Source organism: Osmia bicornis, chromosome 9 (genome assembly GCF_907164935.1).
Source record: "Osmia bicornis bicornis chromosome 9, iOsmBic2.1, whole genome shotgun sequence".
NCBI lineage: Eukaryota > Metazoa > Arthropoda > Insecta > Hymenoptera > Megachilidae > Osmia > Osmia bicornis.
This window is the reverse complement of record NC_060224.1, coordinates 7,428,056-7,451,097: the sequence shown is the minus strand read 5'-3', so window position 1 is coordinate 7,451,097 and position 23,042 is coordinate 7,428,056. Positions and strand designations below refer to the sequence as shown.

Genomic DNA, 23,042 nt, shown 5'->3' with positions numbered 1-23,042 from the left:
CACCTTTACGATGCTCTTAACGTTTCCTCGGAATTATTTCCTTCGAACGGGCATAATGGTAGCCGACGAACCCTCTCGGTTCAACAGAGATGACAATCGACTTTTGTTTCGCGCGACAACTACAAAGAAAAGAGAGCTCGTTCATCTCCCGAACGGCAGACTGTTGTCGCTTATAGGTACATACGTGAAAAAAGAAAATCGTCGAAGACTGGAACAGCTAGTATCGAACGATAATGATTCACTCGACGTAGTATCCCCACGCTGCAACCTACTACGGTGACGTGGCTGCGTTTCTCAGTCAGAGGAGGTGAATTTCCGTCAAGAATACACCGGAAGAAATGGAATGTTGAAGGTTCGCCTTCTCTTCGAAAATAGTGAATTAAGATCGATAAGAGTTACGCTCGCTTTCTTTTTCCTTTTCATACGTTCTACGCGTGACGCGTTCTCTAAACCCTATAATCTGCTTGGCAAAGCGTATAACTTTTATTAAACGTTATGGCAACAGGTAGATGGATTGAAAAGCATCGAATCGATATTTTTTTTCCCCCTTTCACTGGTTTGGTAGAACGAGCTTTCTTAGCCTCCGCTGCTACTTTAACGAGCTTGAATTTAAATTACACGAATTCCCAGTTGAATTAATTGCGGGACAGCTCGAACGATAGACGCTGCTAATAAAGCACAAATCTGAAATAAATTGCATCGCTGATTGATCGCGACCGCCAAAACATTCTTGTTTCTCCCTTTAAGTAAGAATCCTCTGGTTGAAAGAACAATGCGAGTTAATCGATTGATCGTTCTCGCTCGTTTCGATTCATCGAACAAACGCGATGATCCGGAAGACGTGCGAGATCGTACTTTCTCGGAGAGCGTTGGCCTGCGAGGGCAAATTAAAATGGCAAAGAAGAAAAAGAAAATAGAATAGAAAGAAGAACGAAAGGGGTAAGGAAGATACTAATTCGCTAGAAAACCGCTATAATTACGGTAATTTCTCAGGTATAAACGTGCACTGGATACGATAGGAAATTGTACGATCCGAGTGAACGAATGGTGAACGTTTCGCAGTACGAAAAATATTCTCTGTTACAATGTCGGATCGATTCGTATTTGTGGAAATCAATGAAGAGGAATCGTTTTCGAGTAAGCTTCGATTTCATCGAGTCGATCGTTTCTCTATCGTTATTAACGCGATATTAGTAAGTTCGAGTAGAATTGCTCGCAAAGACAACAAGATATAAAAAAAAATTGGAAATAGATGAATAAGTGCGAGGTTCTACGAATAGACGATTCGGCCCTGCGAGAAGATCAACAAGTAGTTAGCAAACGGTGGGGATAGGTCTCTGTTTGTATGCCGGCGACGGGATTGGCAGCGCGGGGCTTGGGAAGCGAAGAGGATCGAGGTTGGGTGGTGGCGCGGTGCTGAGGGGGTTGAAGTTTGCGCGGCGGGAAGGGAGTTAGGAGGCAGAGGGGGGGGGTTTAGCTTGGGCAAGAGAGGAAGCGAGGGAAGGCGAGTGTATTCGGGGCAGGCGGGCAGGCAAGCAAACGGGCAGGAAAGCAGCAGGCTGGCAGGCAGGCAGGCAGGCATCGAGTAAGCCAGCGAGCAAGGTACCGAGAGGGAATCACGCGTCCTCGTCGTTCAGTCGGGTAGGCGCGTTTGTACGGCGTCGGCTTTAGAGTAGCATTCGCGCGTGACGTGATCAGTTTAACGTTTAGCCGTCGACCCGGCTTGTTTCGAGTGCACTGGTGTAACGTGTGTTTTGTTTCTTCGGAAAACGAGGAGCATAGGGGAACCATGAGAACCGCGTGCACTGGTGATGGACTTTAGTGAACGTTGACTGTTTGGTGATCGGCAATAGTACAAGGAAAAGAATTTGCATCGGCAAACATCGAGGGAAAGGGCAGAAAACAAAGGACGGTGTGGTCTGTTCCACGACCGAATCGTCGTCGTCGTCGGATCGGAAAAACAAAGGAAAGGAGCAACGAACGAAGAGAAAGATGTCGCGACTGCTAAACGATAGGCATATCGTACGGGCCTGGGCGAGGCCCCAACGTCTTTTATTGTCGTTTCTGTTCCTGTGTGGAATTCTCGGTGAGAGGAACATAATCTTTTATTCGTTACTATCTCGCGATACCTTTTCTACGCGCACCCGCGCGCACGTACTTGTTGAGTATCATAGATATTATGCACACACGTGCGTGTGTATAGCGTTTGCAAGAGGAGAGCGTTGCATGTATTTATAACGTTTTGTGGTGATGCGCATGCGCAGTGTCGGTATGCGCCTTATGCGCATCGACCAGCTGCGCAGAAATGGTGGGGAAAAGTGGGGCCTTAAGGGCCGCATTCGTAAACGCTCGTAAGAGGTCTCGTCGATCGCCATCGTTTTTCGAGCTGTGCTTTACGTTCCGTAAGAAACGTGTTCGTTCGATGCAAGCGATGGATAAGATGTTTATGGTTTATTGAAACACGCAGCAACAACGATGCCGACGTTTGTTTATTAGGATAGGAAAAAAATAATGCGTACATACGACGCATACGACAGCCTATGGCGTATACCTTGTATGCGGTGAGGACAGTGGCGTCGGTTTATGCCCGTCCTCTTTCTACTTTCTCGATACAAAACCGGAGTAACCTGGTTCTGTTTTTCTTGCTAGGTGATATCGGATAGCACGAGGTATCGTGATGCGAAATATCTTGAGAAAAGCAACGAAAGGAAGATTTACAGGGCACGATATTTTTCTAGGAAGGTGCGCTGTTACTCGTGGGAATCTTCGAACGCATGGTTACCTCGCGTATTCGTAACTTCCGGCGTTTCTTATTATCTGAAATTTCTCAGCCGGTCTACGCTCTAGTATAACGTTTTCTCTCCAAGAGTCGAAGGTATAGCTAGGTGAAAAGTATAAGGCAGATTGAACTGTCTCGTCGGGTCGACGGTAACGAGAACGTTGGCTTATTTTCTTCTTTTTTTTTTCTTTTATTAGCGTTAATTCGTTTGAACGTAGGTTGCATCGAGTCAATCAGGGTCGCGTTCCATTTTGTCGAGTCTACTGCACAAGGATTCGAGTGGAGGAGATTCGAGAGGCCTTCGAGGAACCTTACTCGGCGTAATCTTAAACCACTGCCAGCCGATTTCGAAGTGCTCTCTTGGTACATTCCTCGGATTTTTCCCAACCCCCTCTCCCTAACGTTTATCCGCTCCCTTCTCCTTTACACACCTTCTCCCTCGACCGTTTCTCTTCTTTTCCTTCTCACGAAAGAATGCAGCTTTAACTGCAGTAACAGCAGCGTCGTCGCGCGCCACGTACATACTCTATGGCTTCTCTTTTCATTCTACCGTTGTTTTATCCTCGCTGCTCGAGATTCTCGGAGACGCTGGTCGGTGAACGAACGTAAACAAGTCGATCTGGATTATGCAAAATGTCGAGCGGCAAAGACCGACCGGAGAATCGAAACCCATCGAAAAGAAACTAGCAGCGAGCGTTTCCTGCCCCTCATTCTTTCCCTTCGATTTCAATTTGGAAAATTCGACCGACCGCGATCGTTAGACTTTTCCATTTACGGAGCATAATTGTTCCTGGCGAGTTTTGTTTCTTCCGACGGGATCTGTATAAAACGGGAGCCTTTTCCAAGACCGTAGCTTCCTTTTTTTGTTCTCACCGTACAGATTCGTTTAACCGGGTCGAGATTACACAATGAAAAAGTCGTCTTTAGATGTCGATTCTCCGCAAGCTCGCTTCATCTTTGCCAAGCATTGAACGAAATCGTTTCTTCAAATGAAAGACGAAAAACGTCGGAATGAGGGTATAGTGACCGGACTTATACTTCCCGACATGCATGCTGTTTATTTACCGAGAGAAAAGGTAATTTAGCCTGATGCTCGCGGGAGGTCGCGAGGAAAATGAACGCGATGTTCGAAATGTTAAACGAAGATCGGAGGTTCGCGAGATTCGATAGGAGGAAAAAAAAAGCTTTTACTTTGGCTTTGGAGCGTCGATGCTCTCGTTGCGAAATCCAGTCGTTGAATGAGAAAAGGGAAAAGAGAGATAAAGAGATACAGAGAGAAAGGGGGAGAATGATTTAGCAATGTAAATAGGAAAGGAATTTGCGCGTAACCCGATTTTAACTTCCGGTAGTCCGGATTACCTTACCGTGGATTTCTTTGTTCGCGGAAAAGCGATCTGATTCTTGGTGCCGTGATTACACCGCGCCTCTACCTACGGAGAATAGATTTTTGAAGGAGAATCTCGTTGGCGGCGGTGAAAGGGGGATGGTGGGTGGGTGGAAGGAAATAAATTAGGAGGAGCAACGTGATCGGCGAAGAAAAGAGCGGTAGCTTGGTGGCATGGTGAACAATAAAGATGTAGAGAGAGAGGAGGATGCGGGAGGATGGTTAGAAGGAAGGAACGAAAAGGAGAGAGAGAGGAGAGCAGCAGGCAAAGAGAAGTCGCGAGGACAAAGAGCGAGCGGGGTCGCCGGCCGTTGGTCGTAGGTGTGCATGCAGCCTGTAAGGCGTAAGGAACGGTGTCTTTCGTTTTACGGCTTCGACCGACAACCGTTTGCCTTTATTCCCGGTTTGCGTATATACCAAACTAACCAACGTAAAACACTTGGAGCACGTTCAACTTGTCCTTGTTCGCCAATAAGAATCGACCTTTCCTCGCTTTTCCCGGTAATCTCGAGCGATAGAGCACTTAAATAATCGCTATTATTGATTACTCTCGATATCGACGATAACGCGTATACGATAAAGTTGAAACGGTGCTGGACGCTTTTCGGTATTACTCTCGTCGATATCGTTTCGCCCCGACGTCCACTTTAAAATTAAACTTTTGTCGAGTTCTACCGACGCAGCAGCAGCGGGAGTTTCGCGCGTCACGGTAATTCCAATTTCAAACAGTTCCGTTTCGTAAAACTTTCGTTCAGCCTCTTCGTTTCGGGCCTGCTCGTACTTGGAACTTCTTTCAACGATTTCAAACTCTCCAGGAAATTACGCGATCGGGAATGACTAATTTCCCGCGATGCGTAATACGGTATTTCTGTTGTTCCGCGTAATACCGAACGCGCTGTGACTTGCCGGATGTCATACCTCATTCGTTGAAACACGTTTTCCTTTTCTCGTATCTATGCGGTACTTCCCGGAGCACGATCGCGATCGATCGATTAATTGGTGGTTAATTGGAGGAGAAAGGAAGAGGCGCGCGTAAAGGGGTGGCGAGCACGCGAAGAGAAGCGAAGAGAAGATGGAGGTAGAGGGAGGAGGGCGACGGCAGTTCGTGTCACCCGTATTATTACCACCGAATCCATTCTAATTGGTTGGATTTAGCGGCAGGGGTTATCGAGTTTAGAACTGTGTCGTCTGTCCGTCAGGAAGGACCGGTTCGAGGCTGACACGAGTCCGTTCGCCGAGCGAAATACATTTGCATTTGAAAATCGTCGGCCGTCGACTGACAGCCGTTTATGATGAGCGCGATTCGTGACACGCGCAGGCAACCGATGTGATTCGCGTGTAGATTTTCAGGGCGCGTTCTGTTTCGCGCTCCGCGATCGATCTCTCGGAGCGCGAAACAAAGCATTGTCGGTACAATTTTTCCATGAATATCCCATTGAGCGAGAAATAGAGTCTAGTTTTATCTTTGATAACTAATAATAAATGAGTTTTAACCAATATTAACGAGTGAAGAAAATTACAAGGTAATTCAGGTAAGTCAGGTAAGTAGTCGTTTCGTTTCAGCAGACCTTTGTCACGAAAAGTTCGAAACACGATTATCATCGCTCGTTGAAATTTCCCCATTTCTCTCTCCGTTTCGTCGCCTCTGGGCGAACAAAAAGTAACGCTGCCGTTCGTTTCGGTGCTCGATCGATCTTCGAAGGAGTCGCGGTAGCAGAAAAGCCGTGCACAATCGCGTTTAGAATTTTCCACAGTCGCAAAGTTTCGCGTCAACGATTCCGGGACGAATGTTAGACGTCTCGTTGCGCTCGCAGCTCTTGTTATCCGCGAGTATCACCGGCGACGAGAAACAAGGGGGGAAGGAAGTAGTAAAATTACCTTCTCGGATTCTCGCTACTTCGCTTTCGAATTAATCGTTCACGGCTCGCTTAATTCCCCGTGCGAGCTAAAATTTCTCCAAAACGTTCGATTCGTTTCACGAACGATAACTTTCATCTCGCTAATTACCCGTGTCGTCTAACGAACGTTTTAACGTCGAATCGCGATCAGCTGTTCTTATCAATGAGAGCTACTCGGTTTTTTTCCTGCGTTGAAAAGAAGAACGATTCATCGCAGAAAAATTGGCCCGTATCGTCGAGTAACGATGATCGTTAATCTCCTCCAACGTTGGTTCGCTCAAACTTTACGTCCTGGTATTCGTAAAAGAAGAAAAAGAAGTTACGTCAGTTTTCGTCGGTTTTCCATGGTTTACGAACGGAAAACGAGTAGGAAAAGCTGCCGACCGCCCAACCCGCTGCGAAAGTTGTCAAACGTTCCCCGAACCGTCGTCCGATCGAGTGAAAAATGTTCGCAGAGAATATTTGGCAAACTTGTTCGAGACTGAGGACGAGTTTGCAATGTTTATTCCATCGAATCGAATTGAATCGAATTGAATTGATTCGAATGGAAGAACTTATAACACGCGTAAACGGATGGAACGTGCCTGGCTCGAGTTCATCGAGCGTCGTAATTCTGGCCAATTTCCACGTTTGCGCTTCCCGTTGTTAGGTACGCCACATGGGGTTCTTCTTGCAATTAATAGACTCGGAAGCTACGCGAGAACGCGTGTGCGGAAACGTGAAATCTTCGTTCGACGGTAATCTTTCGTTTAGACATTCGGAGTAACGACTTTCCTATATCGCTGGTTCGTTTGGTAGTTCAAGCCGGAAACGAGTGGGAAAAGGAAGGACCTCGTCGAGAAATCGGTAACTCGTAATTACGGATTAAAAAGTTACAACGAGAAAAAGAAGTTTTAAACGAAAGCGGAGGAAAAGGTGGAGGAAGTTGCGCGCGTAGCATAGAAAGATCTCTCGTTTCGTTGGATCGTTGAAAGGCCGCTTCTATTATTCTCTGGATCGCTCGCGATGACACTGCGATCGTCTTCTGTTTGCGTCGTTATTTCCACGCTTCCGCTCGTTTTCATAGTTTCACGCGCGTTTTACTCGAGGTTCTTATCGACGCGAAACTACGTTGGTAGGTTGTTAACATACTAGCCAATATGTAAACAGGAATTGTCGAAGCCGCGTTAGATCGCGCCGCGACGACCGATGCGCAAACATAAGACCATGCCACTCGAGCTCTAACGATTCGCCGTTCTAGGAGTATCCGATGAGAAGACGCCTACTCGACGCTCTCCGTCTTCTTCAACGTTCGACCACGAATATCGCTTAACTCTGCAGAATTCTTACATCTTTACGCTCTTACGCTTGCTTCCCCTTGTCCGTTGCCTCGTTCATTTCCTCTCTTTTTACTCGACGCTCGAGGAAACGCGAGATCTTTCTTAGATCGCGTTAGATTCTCGTACAAGGTATAAATGTTCGATCGATGGTAGATCGGTTCTCGATATGTCGCTGGAAAGTAAGAAACGGAAGGTCAGCAACTGACGTGGCTGCGGTAGGCTACTTACGTAGCTACCGTGAAGTGGTTAAGAAAACGGTTCGGTTAGAAATACGAGGCAACGTTTAACGCGTTCGTTCGAGCGGGACGTTTGCGGAAAAACGTAGACGCGTTACCGGTGCTTTCGCGGTTGTAGCACGTTCGACGCGGCGAATATCCGAGTCGACAAGGGCGAAGAGGATCACGCGGTTCTGTAAGAGAAGTCGCGTTGGTATCGCGTCGTGAACGAGTGTCGCGTGCAGGATGGAGAAGAAAAGGAGACGATGATGAAAAAGCCGGTTGTGCAGGGTATGCGGTTACCGTAGAATGCAACTCGCTCGGGACGCAATCTTCGCGTACACGCTCTTGTCCGTTGTGCAGCGTCGCATAGCGTCGCGTGTGTGCGATTTCGCGACCTTCCCTCCACCGTACCTCTATAACCATCCTCGACGCCCGACCAATCCTGCTGCAACCGCTGCTGCTTTTCTTTCCGTGACTTTAAAACAGCTCGTGGTTCGACGAGTTTGCAATTCTCCAGCGGATTTGCTCCGGGGAAATTCGATTAGGACAGAGGTGGAATCGAAGCAGGGGACGGCCAGGATCGAGAAGAAAGATTCGCAAACAAGACTTTTGAGGAGTTTTCGTTCGTCGAGGGAGAACCCTGTTCTCATCAACGATTTTCCGAAGCTCCTCGCAAACGAGTCGGTGCTTTTCTTCTTCCGCTTTATCGAGTAAACAACCGCGTGCATTTTTCCACGGATTTGTCCTCGAACGTCGCGACGAAGGACCAAGTGCTTTCGATACTGTCGGAATCGGTCGAGTCGGTCCTTACGATTGCACCCCCTTTTTTCCTGGAGAGAAAAGAAGAAAGATCTTATTCCGGGATGTGTAACGTTTCTACGCATCGCAAGGGGTGGCTTGATGGTACGTCGAGCGGAGATATAATGGGAAGTGGTTGGGGGTTATACGAGGAAGGAGCCGAGGGAAATGCTTCGCGTACTTTTCGAGATACTCCTTTCTTCCGACAGCCAAGGCGGCCGAATTTCCTGTCGCCGATCAAAGACCCTCTCGATCGCGGGATGACTAATTCAGGAAGACGAGAGACGTCGAGTCATCGATCGTGGTAACTCGAAATCATTGTGGTCGGCAATGTGACGCCACCACTCGACTCGTGCCTTATTTTTCATCTAACTAGTTTTTTCCTAATCTCGTTGCATTTGGGAGATTTCGTATAATCAACGCTTTATATTATATTTACCCCTTTGTCCTCCTGGCGAGATGACGCGCGATGTAATCTGGTTTACGTGAAATAAGAAAAATGCAATTTTACTTTTCATATATATCTCCTAGCGCGTATTAAAAGGTCGAACGTCAAAGCCGGAGGCGCGTATAATTTGCCGAAACTGATATTATTCTCCTGATATAATCATCGAATATGATATTTTTAGTCAGTTGGAAAGCTGAAATATTTTGGATACACAGGTGCGTAGGTGCTGCCTTGTACGCACGTGCATCGTGTTATCGTTTATTTTCCAATGATAGGTGTCCGTACGGGTGGCAGGAGGAAGGAAACAGGCTGTCAGTCAAACGCCTGGAATATTAACTCACGAGAGATGTACCGCGTACTGCTTGGGAATACGAGCAATTAGTATGTTAGGCTAATTGCAAGCCGCACAATACGTTTCCAATACATCGAATCGATTGGTGAAATCAAATTCGATGCGCACCAATTCGTTTACGATTCACCATTATCTTCGGCTTTGCGATTATTATTTTCTCAGTTGCGTTAAACCGATACGATGTTGTACTATTCAAATCAGTTTCCTCCTTTATTTGCATCTTCCGCTTTCGCTGATATCAACGTTTCCTTAAGTTTCTACCCTCGGAATTTTTGAAACTGTCTCTCGGACAGTTTAACGCGACGAGTCTGTTTGCGCGATATATTTTCACAGATTCTACGACAGAGATAACAAAAATCTTGATGATTTATCCGCAACGATAAACGATATTTCTTCCGTTTTATTTTTTATTTTATTTTTTTTTTTCTGCATTCAAACGTCGATTAGCGAAACGGCATAAGTTATCCGGCAAATTGTGTCGCGCAAACGGACCCCAAGGGTTACGATAACGTCGAAAAATTAAATACACCGCATTAATTGTACATCGTAGTCGTAGCCGGGAATATTTTTACCGCGATTACCTTTCCAGTTTTATCGTCCCGTATCATTTTATCGCGGTTTAAACGAATTCCCATTCGTTCGGGTATTAAAACTGGTCGGTAAATTTGTTGGCTAATTTCTCTTCGTGCACCTTTTGACGTGCATTTGTACGACTGTAAAAGCATATTTCCTTTCGGCGGCGGACGTTCGTTCGCGGCGATTATTGTTTGTCCACGAGCAGCAAAGCGCAACAAACTCGCCACGGCTCCGTCGCGTCGCCTCGCGTTTCTCTAAATGTTTCCTGGCCGTACGTGTCAGCACGTAGTTCGTGTTTAGATCGTATACGTGGCTCGCACCTTTAACGAACCGACTCGTAACAGTTAAATATTTCGTCTTCTACGTACTTTTAACGCGATGTTTCTTCCGAGCTCCTTATTTCCACGCGCGCGGGCACAGTTCTCTGCGTCAAAGTTACAAAGAGCGTAACGTAAAGCGGATATACCGGAGAAAGCACCCGGATAGGATTTAATCTCCGGAAGTTATTTAGGGAGGAAGAGAAAAGAAGCTCGGTTCGATTATTTTTAACCGTTCCATCTAAAAATAATCAGTGACAGAGACGAGAGCAGATGTCTACCCGGACGCATTTAGGCTGTACCTTGGTAAAGTTTAACCGAGATGTTAATGGTAAATCGATAGCCGCGGTAGCGGTTCGGAAGCGACCGAGCGTGTACACCGAAACGAGACTGAAACGTAAAAGAAAGCAACGCGATTCCGTTAGATTTCGTACCGTTTCTTGGGCAAATAGCCCGTCGTTTGCAGCGGTCTTTGCTAACAGAACGCCTACAAGAAATCGTTTCGAAACGGTCGACGATGGTTCTTCCATCGCTCGAACGTACCGAGAATCGACCGGGTACGCGTTATCGTTGAACGACGATCGGGTTCGTTGAAAAGTTCGCTTATCAGGGTGCGGCACTCGAATCGTAATCGTACGCTGGAACAGCGATACGAAAGAGAAAGGCTAGCCTCGTTCGCGTTGCGTTTCGTGAGAAAGCATCAGTCAGCTACGTTGACTCGCTCCGAAGGAGGGCAGGTAATTTCGATCGAGTTACTTTCTGTAAACGATCGTCTGCCACCTACTCGCGGACGTTAAGAGTTTCGTGCACGATCCACCTATGCATCTATGTATGCGTATCGTCGATTCGAGCCAGGGATAGGGAGAGCGATAGGAATAAAGGAAGATTGCCCTTTTCGTCGGAGGTATCGTGCCCTCGATAGATAACGCGACGCGGACATTCATCCATCCTGGTTATTCGTGCCAGCTGCCTCGACCAAATCCCACGTATTTATTAATAGATTACTTAGAGACGCATAAGCGCGAGCGTACGCTCGACACGATAGGAGCAGCGGGTCTGATAACCGAACGGAACGAACTCGCTTCTAAGAACTCCGAAGTGGAGTTGACTCACACACGGTATACCTGAATCAATGACGTCATCGACATTCTTGTCGGTCTTGTCACGCGGACGATCGTTAGGCTCTCTTGTACGAGTTCCTTCTCTGGCCTCTCGCTTCGACGCGTACGGATTCTCCGGCTCGCCTCACTCGTGACCATCCTTATTCAACGCGTGCATAGGGAAGAAAATTTTCTTAATCATCGCGAGATCGTCGGAATTCTTTTTCCCCTTAGAAAAAGTATCGTCGATCTCGTGAAAGAAACTATCGGTTGAAAAAACATTTGCGTTCACGGTGCACTGTTTCCGCGCGAGTGCATCTGGTTTTTTTTTATCGTGGATCGTTTATTATCATCCACGTCGCGCCGGTCGGTCGGTCGAGTGGGAGCTGAACGGAGAGGAGCGGATAGAAGCAGGATGGCTTAGAGCCGCGCGTTGCACGCACCTGTTACCGTTCGCGTCTCGCTCGCCCTGGCCCGACCTGTTTCTCTCGACGCAACGTCGTTTCCCATCGACCGGCCGAACAACCCATGGAAATTAAACGTCGAGGTAAAGGAAGAAGAGTCATGAGATAGTTCCTGACGGTTCGTCGGGCATGCGCGGTCTCGCTTCGCCGATCCCCGAGGGGGAGTAGCTACTTAATTGTCCCTTCGTCCCTCGGCGCAACGTGAGAACGGCGAACACAAAGGGCTAGGTTCGCGTTCGTGAGAAAACGGCGTTCGATGCATCGCTCGAACCGCGCTTCTGCCCGAACGCTGCACACCCGAATCTCGCGCTGTCCTCACTGACCTGGTTAACACCTGCGAAGGTAACGACCGATCGTTCCAGTTATCGTAGGCGACTGCTTTAAGGACACGCGAGCCCTCCTTCTCGTTAGCAAAGGATCGGATAATTTTCGAGCATCCGGATGGCAAAGAGCGTAAGGGTGACACGGAGGGCAGGAAGGAAGGAGGGTAGGTTAGGCGGTAGGAAAGAGGAAACTTAGTAGCAGTAGTGGGTAATGGTAGTGGTAGTTTGGAAGGGAAGATACGGTGTCTCGTGGCAGGGCAGCGTAACGAGGTAAAGTAATGGAGATTGGTGTGGACCGTGAGCTGGCGCAAAAGGGGTCGCTCGTTTGGTAGGTCTAAGAGGTGAGGCGCGTCTGCTAAGACGACGTCGGAAACCGCGCTTTTGCGTTCGCCTAACGTCTTCTTGGTCGGTAACTCATTAACGTAAGTAGCTGTTGGAGAAGGGAGAGACATTGTTCGAAAGGACAGCCGGGCGTCGCGACGTCCGTGAATTCGCTAGCCTGCGAACCGAGCAACCACCCACAGCCATCGCGAATTGCGACAGGTAATTCGATTTAACCAGCACGGCGAGTCCCCTTTGAATCGGCTCGCGTTTCGAGGTAACCGAGAACACTGGAGGCTTTTGGCAGCCATGGTATCGTAAACGCTTCGAATCTTGATCGAGAATAACGCGAGCGCAACGTTGCGATCGATCTTTGTCGAAGCGTGAAATTTCGTTCGTTTCCAACCAGCCGGCCGATTCCCGAACGCGCGGACAGAGGTTCGAATCTACAAACTCATCGGTCGCGCCTTAACGCGTCCACCAGTTTCCCTCTATTCTTAATTGAATTTCATCCAATCCGATTTCCAATTGGCACCCCTCCTCGTTTCCTACGTAAATTACTTCCTTTGTTTACCGAGGGAATTCGCCATTGATCGCTATTCTTTTCGCGCTACCCATACGCGAACGAGCCACCCGCTTCGTGAAACGAGTTTTCAGATTTTCGCCTTAGAAACAGATTAACCCGACCGAGTTACGTTTATCCTTCAACTTTTTCCCCGGTGTTGTTGTCGTCGTCGTCGTAGTCGTAAAATAAACGTCAGCCTTTTTCGGTGCCGTCCACGCGAAATCCATAATTTTTTAACAAGATTACACGCCCGGGCGTCGCGACGCGCTTCGCTGTACGACCTCGTTCATCGAAAACTGTATCTGTCGCGTGCCAACGATATCGCGGCAGCTTCGAAGCATTAAAATTCATGGACACGATAACTCTGTTAACCGATCGATCAAACGAGATCCAGAAGCTAGTTTTAAAACCGCCTACACTTGGCGAAAAAACCGAGAACCGTCTTCAGACATACGAAGACGCAGCTACGCGATCTAGTTCTTCTCGAATCGCTCGACGGACGTTCGAGCATTATCGCGACCATTAATTATGTTCCGTCTGGTAATCATATATGTACTTTCAGTGGCAAACATCGTCAGACGGCAGCGCGAAATAATTACGTACCGTCGTTCGATTTTAAGGAGAGCGCTAGTCGAGCGCCCTTGCCTACTCTTCGTTAAAATCGTCCTCGTTTTACGCTCGCAAAGAAAAGATAATTTTCCTCGGTGAAACTTTCCGCGCGATCGTCCCTTTCTTCAGGTAAATTCGTGACAAATTACAAGAGCGAAAGACAAGGGAAAGAGGTCAACGAACGAATCGGAAAATAGAAGGAAAGACAGGATATCGTTTTAAACGTATCAGACCGCAAATATCAACCGCGTGCAAATATGGAAATAAATCAATCGTTATTTCGAATCATGAAATTGTTTCATCTATTCCGGTGAAAAACGTTTCCTTGTAAATCGTGATTTATTTCAATAGTGCGAGCTTTGACGAAGCGAAGGTGCCTTCGTCCGACTGTTTCTCCGCTCGATCGTATCCTATCCAACGAACGTTTTCGATTCGATCAAAGTTTCGCTTCTGGGACAAAGAGCGATCCCGATGTGCTTCCGACCCCCTCCCACCCTCCAATCTTTCGTCCGCTTTGATCTTTCCATTCGGATCCATCGGTTCCCCGATGCATCACCGAAAATAACGCGGACCGGTGTTCTTCTCCCATGAACACGGGGCTGAAAACTATTAAGCGCAGCTGTTACGCGATAACTAAGATACAATGCATTCATGGGTGTTCTCCGTAGGGTGGCGCGTTCGTACCCTGTGCTTTTTACGGATCTCTTTCCAAAAATATACGAGGGTACTTTTCAACGATACGGACGGGCTCCTGAATTTTCCTCGACGCGTGGCGCAAAGGAACGGCTGCCTCGAAAACTGCTCGAATTTATTGGCGAAGCTTTAATAAAAACGCGTTGTTGCTTTTGAAACGTTGCTCGTTGACGAGCCACTAGCGACAGGTACATAGATTGTTACATCGCTGCTCTCGATGGATCGTTATCGCGGAAGGATAAAATCGGCGCGAACGTGCCTTTGATATCGCAGCGTTGCCGGAACGGCCGAGCGAAAAAGCAATAGACCAGCCGGGCAATCGACAAAAGCAGCAACAACAGCAGCAGCAACGAGAAGGCGAGGGGGATCGGAGCAATAGAACAAAGTGGATTCTCGGTCTATGAGTCATGGGTGCATCAAGAGGCGCGTACGTGTACGAGCCATGAGCACGCGTCTACCTACTTATGGGTGTACGCGTCACTCACGAACACAGGGCTCACAGCTGCGATTCTATGGGTTAGTTAAGGGTGAAAGAGAGAGGGAGGGAAACCGAACATGCCGAATGCACGAAATAAACTAGACCGACCGTCTCGGTGGTGCGAGGGTAAATTGATGAAAGGAGCGGATGGAAGCAAAAGTGGTGAGACGCGAAGGGGGAACAGATGCGATGCCCTTCCGCGAGCCCTGCTCGAGTAGGGAAAAAGGGCAAGGCAAACGGGGGAAAAATGTTGCTTATCGATTTGTATCGGCAACTTTTCTTCCTCTTCCGCGTGCACTTACACGAAGAACTACCCAAGTATTTTATTACTTACTTATTAATGAAACTTTGCCAGCTTGTAGAGCTCGTCGAGCTGAACACGCCTATACCCCGTTTTGTGGGCAGACGGCTAATTGTTTGAAAGATATTAATAATTAAAGTTAGTTGCTACTTACATTGAGAAGTATGACAGACTCACGCATACAAACGGTTAACTCTGCAGTAAAACGCTTGACTCGCAATTTAAAGGTTCATGGTTCAAATCCACTATTACAGCTGTGCTATAATCATTACATTTATTAATAATTAATTACATACACTGCAATTTTTATAGAATTTAAGTTATTCAAAATAGAATACAGAATTTTAGTTATTCAAAAAGAGATAAATTATCATTAAAAAAAAAAAAAAAAAAAATTATTGAGAACCAAGGATTTGAACCGAGGACCTTTAGACTGTGAATCATATGTTTAACCACGGAACGGATCCATGAATCGCAATCTGAAGGTCCTCGGTTCAAATCCTTGGTTCCCAACCATTTTTTTTTTTTTTTTTATGATAATTTTTATGTAATAGTTATTCAAAAAGAGACAAATTATCATTAAAATAATAAAAAAAAATGTTGGGAACCAAGGATTTGAACCGTGGATCCTAGATTGCGAGTTGTATGTGTGAGTTTGTCATACTTCAGAATGTAAGGAGTACCTAACTGTAATTGTTAATATCTTTTAAACAATTAGCCGTCTGCCCCCAAAAGGGGGTATAGGCAAAGTTTCATTAATAAGTGAGTGTAACACTCGGATAGTTCCCCTTGTTAGTTACACAATTTTCCTTCGTCGAAAGATAATGAGAAAATTCAACAGAAATATTTATGCTATTTGCGCATCGAGAGAAGAATAAGTTGCGCGTTCAGGAATTATCTCGAGTCGACGACGACGAGCGACGCCGTCTCGTTTACGATACTTTCGTCTTCGTTGTTTCTCGCGACGCGTAAACGAGCAGCAAGTAGCGAGTGTACGCGTCAACGAGTTACGCTACCCTAGGCGCTTACTGGCGCTTCTCCGCTCCTCCCGCCCCGACGCGCGGCGCCTGCTAAAAATAAATCCACCTCCGCTCTTTTCCTTTTTTCCCTCCCGCTTGTTTCCTTTTCCCCCCCAACGCATCTTATGTACGCGCAACGGTTCACCGTTTCCGCCAGAGGATCTTGTCGGATAAGAAACGCGACGGCAATCGTCTTGCTCGAATTCGATTCCCCCGGGGAGAAACCTTTGAAAAGTTTACAGGCAGATAATAAAGAGACGCCCGTGGAAGGATTTTTACACGGCTACGCGACGCCGAAAGGGTTGGCGCTTTCGATTCGGCCATCCGACTGATTCGTTCGACTTGCTTCCTGAATATTCATAGGCTATTTATCGAGTCGCAGTTAAATCGAAAATTAGTTCTAATTTTGCGGTAGTCGACGCGCGTTCGCCTCGACGCGTTTCGCGGCTCGATTGACATTGCTAGGCATAAATTATCGTTCAACGTCACGCTGCGCCGCGCCGATGAAAATTTAATGTTTCCCCTTTACGCCACTCCCACTGTTTTCATTTTTATCATTTTTCTTTTTCTTTTTCGATACCTTTATCGAACGCTATCCAGCCATCGAGCAATCGTGCCATCCTCTCGTATGCAGGTTCCAGAGAAATTCAGCTCGAGCCAAGGAAACTCGTGCAAGCTTCGATATCGCGTGATTCGTTCGGCACAGTTTCCACGGCAAAACTCGACCGTTCGTTCGTAGACACCGGTGTACATGCATCCCCGGCATAACCCGGTCGTATAAAGTTTGCTGCTCGTCGCTCGATCGAATCGCGGGATAATAATTTCCAACCGTGTTACGCGATGCTTTGTATTCCTTTCCCTTTTCGTCTCGCTTTCCCCCTCGGTTTTATTAGAACGTAGCCATCGGTTATCGGTAATATTACAGTTCGATTAAATTTTACGTCGATAAACTCGATACGATCCTCGACGGGAGTCGCGAGCAAGAGTTCCGGTCGAAGAAGTTCCACGATCCATCAGGACGCTTTCGACCCATTTAAAATAGCTTGTTCCCGGAGGTTTGGCCGAGGTCGCGAACTCTGTGCGTTTCGCGTAGCTCGTTGCGATCGATCGTCGGGGTAACGAGGACGTCCATCGCCGTTGATCCGAACTGTTTCGTGCGAGCAACTCGCAGTTTTTCGATTCACCCGCAATTTCGCCGAATTTCCAGCGATTCGATTCCCGTGAAAAAATGGTCTTTTTCCCGCTCACCATACCATATCGCAGGAAAAATGGCTACAACTGTACGCAAGCCAGCAGGAAAGCTGTTTATCGTTATCGCTACGATCGTTATCGCGTCGAGAACGTGTTTTCCTTAACAGTGCTAAAGGGCGAATCGTGCTCTATCCGATCTATTTCGGTTCTCAATGGTTTAATTTCATCGTTAAAGTCGAGGGAAAGAGGGAACGTTTATCAGGCCCGGGGAAGCGTAGAAAAGCGGTATAAGAAACAGGCATCGCGACGATGAAACGACTTTACGATCACGGATATTACGAGTCGTTCGGAAAATATCGCGTTCGCGTAGGATCGACCTTTCGCTTGGTTATGAAGTGGTAGAAGAAGAAAAAGAGAAACTGCTATCGTACTTGGCCCGATGATACGCGCTTATCGCGGTTCGACCGAACGCTTCGATATTTTCCCAACGAACAACCGAGCGAATAAACTTGATACGTGAACGCGTTTGTTCTAATCGAAAAGTTTCTTAACCGCGAATAAACGGTGTCCATGGTACGGCTATGAAATAGCAGGAGTCGCGAAGAGGGAAAGAGGAGAAGGAACAGAATGGAACGTAACGCGCGAAACGGGAGGGTTCGAGGGACAAGGTTGCACGGAATGTACTCCAACGGGAAATTACCCTGGAAAGCGACGTTCGCAGCGAAGCGTCCGGCAATTCGTATGCTCGATAATAATTGACGTAACGAGGACGTGTCGGGTTTCGATCAATGGCGCGATCGGTATACGCGTCCGTGCGATATATTCCCCGAGGGTAGAAGCGCGGCCCTCCCGCGTGCCAACTCGGCCTCCACCGGCCGTTTCTCCCTCGCGACTGCATACCGTACCCGTACCCGTTCCCGTTCCCGTAACGCCTCGCTATCTACATTAGAACCACTCGCTTCTATGGCGCATCGCAATGCTTACTTCGTATTATGCAGGCATTACGCTGCGGGACCTGGAGTACAACCGGCTAGAAATTACATAGCAACCCCAGGACTCTGATGTCACCGTTAGCTGACCCGTCCCTTTGCTTTCTAACCTTCGATCGATTCCATATCTCGCTCGAGATTGCTCTTTTCTCTTTTCCCTTCTGCCTTCGACCGGTACTTACTTTTCCTTTGTCCGTCTTGCAAATTCGTCCCTCCCCGGTGTAAAGACTCGACCGCTGACCGGGAAAACGACCCAGTTAAACCGATCGATCGTCGGACGCGCGCCTTTTACCCTCGAGAGGAGAACGTCTTTGACAATGAACGAATCAGGTTTATAGCTCGTCCAGAGAGAAACACGGTCGATTGAAAAGCGTTCCGTCGAAAACGGTCCGAAGGAAACGCACCGCGTTTCCTCCTCGAACGAATTGTTTAGCGAGAAACTCGGTGCCATTCGTGATTTTCGATCGGCATTTTAACGTTGTCCTTCCGATTCGTTTAGCGTAAAGTTTCTTTGCTCCGATAGACGATTAAATAGGACGCGATGCAGGGGCGCGTGCTAGTAACTAGGGAGTGCTCGACCCGCAGGCCGAGGGAAAACAATCGGACAGACCGAGGGCACGGGAAAAGAGCCATTCGAGCAAATAAGAAAACGCAGAAGAATGAAAAAGGAATAAGAAGGTGGAAGAGGCGTGGCAAGCGTCCCACGGAAACTTTCTACTTTGCCGGATTGAAACTGTTTTTTTATCGTTTTCCGACTCCATCGAGCAACCGTTTCTTCCTCCTCCTCCGTCTCGAAACTGCTGATATTCTAATCAAGGAATCACGATTTTGCGCTGCAATGATCGTTCGTTTCCGAAAATTCGAAATCACGCGTAAACGTGCAGAAGCGTACGAGCGCAACGCGAACAATCGGCTGGCAGGGTGTGTACGCGAGAGGACTCGGGTAAAGCAAAGCAGTTGGGTATATTGGGATAATGTACATATATGGGGAACGGCGCGTGACCGTTGACGAAGCGAGACACAACGGCGACGGCAGAATAGGGCGAACGGGAGAGAGAACACGGGGATGAATCCGGTCGGTCTTGGGGAGAAATCGACTAGTATTTGGATGGAGAACGACCCACGGGAAACAGCAGGGGTTCTTCCCCTCTCGACGAAACCGAATCGAGATCCCGTGGGATGTTGCAGTCTGTTTTACAACATCAAATCACACCGCGGCTATTTCATTTCCTTTCCTTTCTTCCTTCCTTCCTGCTGGTAAATTCGGCCAAACTTTTGGCAGAGGAAGGGAACGGCTGGGTTGCTCGAACGAACCGACGATTCACAAATTGATCGCATTTGCATGGCGTACGTGTGTTTCAAATGTCGTGTCGTAACGCACGATCGCGTTAGGTCGCGTTGCGCTATTCGTGCCGCGAAATTTCCGATAAATTCGCGTGTACAATTCTTGTCGTTCAACGGAACGACGTTAAGCAACGCTATGATTCAGCGGATCGGCGAGGCACGAGCCAGACGATTTCGCGGCTCTGTCGAGGTCCGTTGTTCCGCGAGGACTCTGGTTCCCAACAAACGCGTCGATTACGACGAAGACAAACGATCAAAACGAGACGATTTATATTCTATGAAGCATCGGCCAGCGAAGGTACACACACGGCAGGATTGTCGGGCGGAAAAAGGGTGTTTATCGTTTGGCATCTCTTTGAATTACGAGGACAATGTTGTCGCGGAACCGTGCGCGTGGTCGGTTTACGAGATCGTGATATTCCGGGGAACAGCGTTTGTGGCGCGACTAAATGGAAATGGAATTTCTGTTTTTGTAGCGACGATATCGAGGGGCTTACCATCGAGTTTCGAACTTAATCTGTCCGCTATCAAACTCGATTGACGCGAAACAATTTGTTTCACCGATCGTTGTTCGTGACGAGTACGCGAAGCTTTTCACCTTTTTCCTCTTTATTTTTAAGCGATCGTTGCCATTTTTCTTGATTTACCTTCTTCGTACGCGTCTTGATCTTTGTTTTGTTTCGTTAATCCTTTATTCTTTCGGACGGTATTTATCGCAGTCCGAAATTACAGAGTTTGGGATACAACGCGGGTACGCTTTTGGTTAAACGTTGACAAAAGTTGCGCATAAGCGGAAAGCTTCGTTAAAACGGACGACGTGACGCGTTTAAAGCTGCGGCATGCGGGTTCTGTGTACGTTATCAATTTCCGGAGTAAATGCGAAAAATTTCCTTTCTTCTTGAGGATACTGAACGATATTTGTCGATTTCGACGCGGGGCGCGTGCAGCGGAACGGATAGGGAAAATCTGTTTGCGCGCGCTTGTTGTCCCACGGTTCGAGCGGCAATCCTATTTATCGGCCCTTCGCGAATTCTCTCCCTTCTCGGTGAAATGAAATTCTGCGCTTCCGTTGGCACCCTCCCTCTCGAAGCATGCAAACGATTCGCGCGACTTTCATCGACTCTGCTCGACGCGGACGAAAAACCATTAGGGTCCCCTTTGCGAACGCGCTCATCGAATTATACCATTATTTCATTGAAGACAACCCCTCAGGCCCCCTGGTAGACGAGCTTTGGGTAGAGATTTCGATTCGTAGGATCGATCGGCGTGGCGAGGCTCAGCGCGGAGCCTCGATTAGCGAATTAAAGCGAGAGCCCGGCTGCCAAAGTTCGCGAGCCAACGTGTCCCGCTGCGGTAAAATTTAATCTTCCCTGGCACGAACTTCCGCCCGGCCCAGCAGCGCGTCGCCGCGACGCCATTTTAACAATAGCTACGCGTTTGCGTTCATCCTTCATAATTTCCAGACTTTCCTCGCGTCCCGGCAAGATTAATAGACGCGCCACTCCCCTTTGATCGTCGACATTTTTTCTCCCCCCGGTTCCGAATTTCCAACGGGACGCGTCAGCCCTCTAACCAAACAAGTCCCTTCCTCTGGGAATCCATTGCAAGCATAAATTATCGTGTAAGTTGACGCAGGAAATTGCGTAGTTGGCGAATTTCGAAAACGCGAGCACGGTGGCACGTAGCCGGTGGCAAACGTACGCTCGTGATAGCTCGTTACGTGCACGGCCGGTCAACCGTACCATTCGAGCGCAATTACGGTAAAAATGCAATTTATATGGAGCGTCGATCTCTCGATTAGCATACCTACAACCGCTCTTTTTTTTCTCTTTCGTTCGATCACCTACACTGATTTCCTCCCAGAATTTTCCTGGTTCGAATGAAAAATTTTTGTCGCAAATAATTTGACACTGCAGCGACTTCGATCGAACGACGCCTCGTACGAAAGTCGGCCAGTTTTAAGTTTACCGCGGATCGATACGTAATGGGGAAGCTGTGAAATTAAAGGCGTTCCCGCGACTAACGATCGGCTAATAACGACTATGTGGCGGCGATAACGGCTACTCTTTTCCCTCGGTTTTTATTCTTTTGCGATTTTTTCGGTAGGCTTCCGATTTTTCTCGTTGCAAGTGCTTCACCCCACTCGGCCAACTCGTGCCGGCCGTGCGGATTAATTAATTATCGACTCGTAGAAGAAATTCAAACGAGCGCCGATTCGTTTGTTTCCTTTGATTTTGATTTGGAGAAAAGCGCACAAAGCTAACCCGATTATCCGAGCGAAAAAATGAAAAATAAACGCGACGGAAAACGCGGCAGGTAGAGTTATACGCGTATACATATACGTAGGGGTAGAAAGGGATGGGTAACGCGTCGGAAGGGTGCCGTAGTCGAACGGCTATAAACAGAGATGGATGGAAAAGCGAGTGTTCCAACGGGGATGGACTGTTTTCGGTGAAAGTCGACGCGGTATGCGCAAACATCTTTGCAGGTTACTCGATATCACTCTCTCTCTCTCTCTGTATCGTTGTTTCCTTGCCAACGAATCGTTATCACGGTTTCCCGTTCCATTGGGAAAACGAGTTTCCGGCCGAACTAGCTACCTCCACTAGCCTGCCCAATAAACCCACCGCCTACCGTGCCGCGAACTAACCGTTGGAAAAGTACAGGGAACCGTGTTACGTTCTCCTCTCTAATTATTCGCCAACTCTCGACCCGGCGCGATGCTCTGTCATTCGCTCGCCTTTTGCCCGTTGACCACCATCGCCAAACCCATGTACCCACCGCCGCCACCGCCACCACCACCACCGACCTCGCCACCACCCTCACCGCGGCTTCCATCATTGGTTAACTCGTGCAAACGTCACCAATGCGATAGTTTTCGTCATCGTTCGCGAAAATATTTACCTTGCCGCAAACGATTCGAAAATTTCATGAAACGAGGGGGTAAGCGACGGATTACGTCGACCACTCTTCTTCAGGAGCGAGAAGACGATTCAAAGTCGATTCGAATGGACAGCTAAAGTCCCATCGGAGAACGGTGGATTAATCCGATTACCCTGCGAGTGTGTCGATCGATGGGTTTATTTTTCTGCTTTACGGCTCGTTGACCGTTTCGTCGGGAAACGCGATACGAAGCGTCGTTCCGAAAAAATGTTCCCTGCTAGAGCTGGAGCGACGCCGACGTCGACGTCGACGGTGTTTGTTCTCGTTCCTGGAGAAGATTAAAATTCTTGACCAGTTACGATAACGAACGTCGAGCGTTGCAGCGGGCAGGAACCGTGAAAAAACACGACTGCTCGATACTCGCGTCGTTTACAATTTAATCTCTCCGACTAAAGCTCCTCGTGGCTTCTCGTGGGAGCTGGTTTTTTCGCGTCGCGTCAGGAATAACGTGTCTCCTTTCTCTGCTTTTCAAATGAAAATGAGAAAACAAACGCAATATGCGACAACAGGCTGTAAAAGCTTGATGAAAATGTTGCCTCCGATACGGCTGATGTTGACCAGCTCGGAAAAGCGCAAAAGGAATGTCCTATGCCGCGTTATTAAACCTTTGTTG

The 23,042-nt window shown here is 47.8% G+C and overlaps 1 protein-coding gene across 1 annotated transcript in view; it reads left to right on the top strand.

Annotated features, from left to right (window-relative positions):
* The first annotated feature begins 1,299 nt into the window (after positions 1 to 1,299).
* Positions 1,300 to 23,042, top strand: part of LOC114880680 (DE-cadherin) — a 34,959-nt gene continuing 13,216 nt past the window's right edge. The window contains exon 1 of the mRNA XM_046286958.1: positions 1,300 to 2,086. Within this exon, the coding sequence (XP_046142914.1) occupies positions 1,993 to 2,086 (94 nt within the window). The 5' untranslated portion in view covers positions 1,300 to 1,992. The remainder of the gene's footprint in view (positions 2,087 to 23,042) is intronic.